The sequence below is a fragment of the Augochlora pura genome, chromosome 4 (genome assembly GCF_028453695.1).
Source record: "Augochlora pura isolate Apur16 chromosome 4, APUR_v2.2.1, whole genome shotgun sequence".
Taxonomy (NCBI): Eukaryota; Metazoa; Arthropoda; class Insecta; order Hymenoptera; family Halictidae; genus Augochlora; species Augochlora pura.
In genome coordinates, this window is record NC_135775.1 from 8,271,314 (window position 1) to 8,272,989 (window position 1,676).

The window sequence follows — 1,676 nt, forward strand, 5'->3', positions numbered from 1 at the left end:
TTAATTAATAACAGGAGACCGTGAAAGTAATGATCCCGCGCTGCCCCGGTTGTAAGCAGCGAGATATTATCATTATCTCACGCGGAGAATAGTACAGCATCTTTTCGGGGGTCCCTGCGGCGTGGTCCACTATTACGTCACTAGAAAAGTTTGGGGAACTTTGTGTCTTTCGAGTGAAAGGAATATGGCGGCCGTCTCGGTATAAAAACCGCCGAATCTTCGGTTTAAGTCACATTTCGATCCTACTTCTCACAGCAAGTACAACATGAGGACCTTCGCAGTGAGTATCGCAGTCCGAGAACTGCAGAGCTTAGTGCACTTTTAATGTGCAGTATAGCTTCACTTCTCGATGAGAGAACGTTTCGTTCAATCTCATTTTAGTTCCATTACAATTTTCGGAAAATTTAAAGATTTACTTCAAATAATCAACAATTATTCATTATTAAATTCATTCCAATAATTGCAACTTGCGTACGAACATACCCACATCACTTAGTACAATCTAACTTACAATTAGTTTTTATGAAATAATTGAAAATTCTCCTCTGATTCTCTCTCATCGCCAACTGATAATCATTTGTCAGTCTTCGTTAACATTGTTTGTTCTGTTCCAGGCTTCTTTACTTTTGGTGGTCGTCGCCGCTAGCGCGAACGCAGCCGCCGTAAAGAACCTCCACAAGCGAGGACTCGCTGCCCTCGAAGGCAACGGTCTTGGGTCCGCACAATACCTTCCACCTGTTTCTTCATCTTACGAAGCACCCGTGTACAAGCCTCAAACGCTGAGCACATCGTTCGTCGCTCCAGCTTCGACCTACGGTGTCCCATCCTTCAACTCTCACGTCTCCACCTATAAGGATACATCTTACGTTGTCCCAGCTCCCACTTATGGCGTTCCCGCTGTCCACTCGCAAGTCTCTGTGGTGAAACCCGTGACCACATCCTACGTCGCTCCAGTCCCATCCTATGTGGCTCCTGCACCAGCTCCGGTTGCAACCTATGCGGCCTCAGCTCCAGTTTACAGTGCTCCAGTCGCGCAGGCAGCGTCCTTCAGCTCCAGCTACAGCAACGGATTGTCTTCGGGACACCTGAGCGTACCCAGCACCTCTTATGGCGTGCCCTCCTACAACGTACCCAGCGTATCTAGCAGCTCCTACAGCGTACCAAGCGTATCCAGCGCCTCCTACAGCGTACCAAGCGTATCCAGCGCCTCCTACAGCGTACCCAGCAACACATACGGCGTACCAAGTGTAGCCAGCACCTCCTTCAGCGTACCAAGCGTATCCAGCAGCTCCTACAGCGTACCAAGCGTAGCCAGCACCTCCTTCAGCGTACCAAGCGTATCCAGCAGCTCCTACAGCGTACCTAGCGTACCCAGCAGCTCCTACGGCGTACCCAGCACCTCCTACAACGTACCCACCGTCGTCGACCATGCACCCGTCGTTCTCCCCCAAACTGGTCACAATCTTGGACTTTCTCTGAGCCACTCGAGCGTGCACTCCGGATCATATAGTGTTCCCCAGCAATCCGCAGTCGGCACCATCGACCTCTCCTCTGGAGGAGCTTCCCTGGGACATGACGACGGATACTCCTATCCCGTTCCGTCGAAGCAACTCCTCGTCTAAGACGCAATCTAATAGAAGAATCTCGAAACAACCGGTCCAAGGTGTTTCACAGTC

At 50.5% G+C, this 1,676-nt stretch overlaps 1 protein-coding gene across 1 annotated transcript; it reads left to right on the forward strand.

Moving 5' to 3' along the window:
* Positions 1 to 265: 265 nt before the first annotated feature.
* Positions 266 to 1,622, forward strand: LOC144469182 (uncharacterized). The gene is made up of 3 exons (XM_078179154.1): positions 266 to 280; positions 615 to 1,245; positions 1,312 to 1,622. The coding sequence occupies exons 1-3, from the start codon at positions 266 to 268 to the stop codon at positions 1,620 to 1,622; spliced, it is 957 nt and encodes a 318-aa protein (XP_078035280.1).
* Positions 1,623 to 1,676: the final 54 nt, after the last annotated feature.